Source organism: Galeopterus variegatus, unplaced genomic scaffold (assembly GCF_000696425.1).
Source record: "Galeopterus variegatus unplaced genomic scaffold, G_variegatus-3.0.2 Scaffold1529, whole genome shotgun sequence".
Taxonomy (NCBI): Eukaryota; Metazoa; Chordata; class Mammalia; order Dermoptera; family Cynocephalidae; genus Galeopterus; species Galeopterus variegatus.
Genome location: NW_007727640.1, coordinates 298340 through 299797, shown reverse-complemented (window position 1 = coordinate 299797; position 1458 = coordinate 298340). Strand labels below are relative to the sequence as shown.

At 41.9% G+C, this 1458-nt stretch overlaps 1 protein-coding gene across 1 annotated transcript in view; it reads right to left on the bottom strand.

Moving 5' to 3' along the window:
* The window catches only part of ADAMTS9 (ADAM metallopeptidase with thrombospondin type 1 motif, 9), a 155259-nt gene that overhangs the window by 82847 nt on the left and 70954 nt on the right, over positions 1–1458 (bottom strand). Inside the window, exon 21 of the mRNA XM_008577537.1 lies at positions 304–468. Coding sequence (XP_008575759.1) covers positions 304–468 — 165 coding nt within the window. The remainder of the gene's footprint in view (positions 1–303; positions 469–1458) is intronic.

Below are 1458 nucleotides of genomic sequence, written 5' to 3'. Positions count from 1 at the left end.
TGATTTCTTTTTAGCAACTTAGCTAGATCTCAATAAGGAGGTAAGGTGAGGGACTGGAACTTGACAATGACCAATGGAAGCTACTATGGTGGGTGATCCAGCCCAGCCCACAGTGCCTCTGAGGTCACTGGCAGACTAGTCACATGCAGTATTACAGTTATGGTGCAGGTGGACAACTGGAGTTGTTTCCTCAAGGGGAGGTGGGAGAAAGATGCAGCAGGTTTAGCCTTAAACAGAGCAGGAGAGAGCCAGAATAAGAGTATTAGAGATGACCTAGGGGAAATAACAGCCCTCCCATCTCACCTCTGACCAGTCTCCCGATTTCCACTGTGGGCAAGGGAACTCATTGCACCTCTGAATGGTGACTTTCTCCTGATGCGTGCACTTGCTGTCATCCAGTACATCATTTCGGGTGTTGACACAAATAGCCCTTCTCCTCTGAGTTCCACCATCACAGCTTTTAGAACACTGTAAGGATAAAAAAATTAAATAAAACCATTGCTGAGTTTCTTATAAAGCATGCTAAAGCATGCTTGGCTATGCTNTGAAATGATAATTTTAGCTAGTATTAGCTATCTAAGTAAAATTTAAACCCATTACCTGCTTTCATCTTTTTTTAACCAAATACTAGAATTTAAGCAAAGAGAGCATGTTAACCTAGAACTAAAGCACTATGTTGTTAATTTGTTCAGGAATCAGATACTGTTAATCACATGCACAGTTATTTGTCTACCATTCCGGGGGCATTAATAGCATCCTTTTCAGATTCCTATTCTATCTGATGGTGAGACTAAACAGTTGCACTTACATGGATAAGATCAGGGTGTGAATATAGCAGCTGTAGTATGGAATGACTTGGCCTGTAAATAAGGGAGCTTCTGTTCCTTCTACTTGCTTCTCCTTAAGGAAGGTGGAGTGAGCCTCCAGTTTGGTAAGAATCTCATTGGGCGATGTCAACAGTGAGTGCTAATACTGTACTACAAAAGCAAGAGACAGGCTCCACCTACTTTCTCTTGTGGTCCTGGGGCCACCTGTGTTAAGCAATGGAAGGTTTGCCTCTTGCTTCACAAATAAGAAATGCATAAATCTGGAATACTCAGCCTGGTTCTTTTATCTTTTTTCCAAATTTTCCTCTAGCAACTAGATGGGTAAGTTAGAAAGGTCACTTGCTAGGGTCTAATTTTCTTATTTTGAAGACAAGGAAGTAGGAAATCTCATGTTGACTTCAGATCTAAGCTAGTACAACTTTATAATTAATAAATCCCTGATTTCTTTTTAGCAACTTAGCTAGATCTCAATAAGGAGGTAAGGTGAGGGACTGGAACTAGACAATGACCAATGGAAGCTACTATGGTGGGTGATCCAGCCCAGCCCACAGTGCCTCTGAGGTCACTGGTAGACTAGTCACATGCAGTATTACAGTTATGGTGCAGGTGGACAACTGGAGTTGTTTCCTCA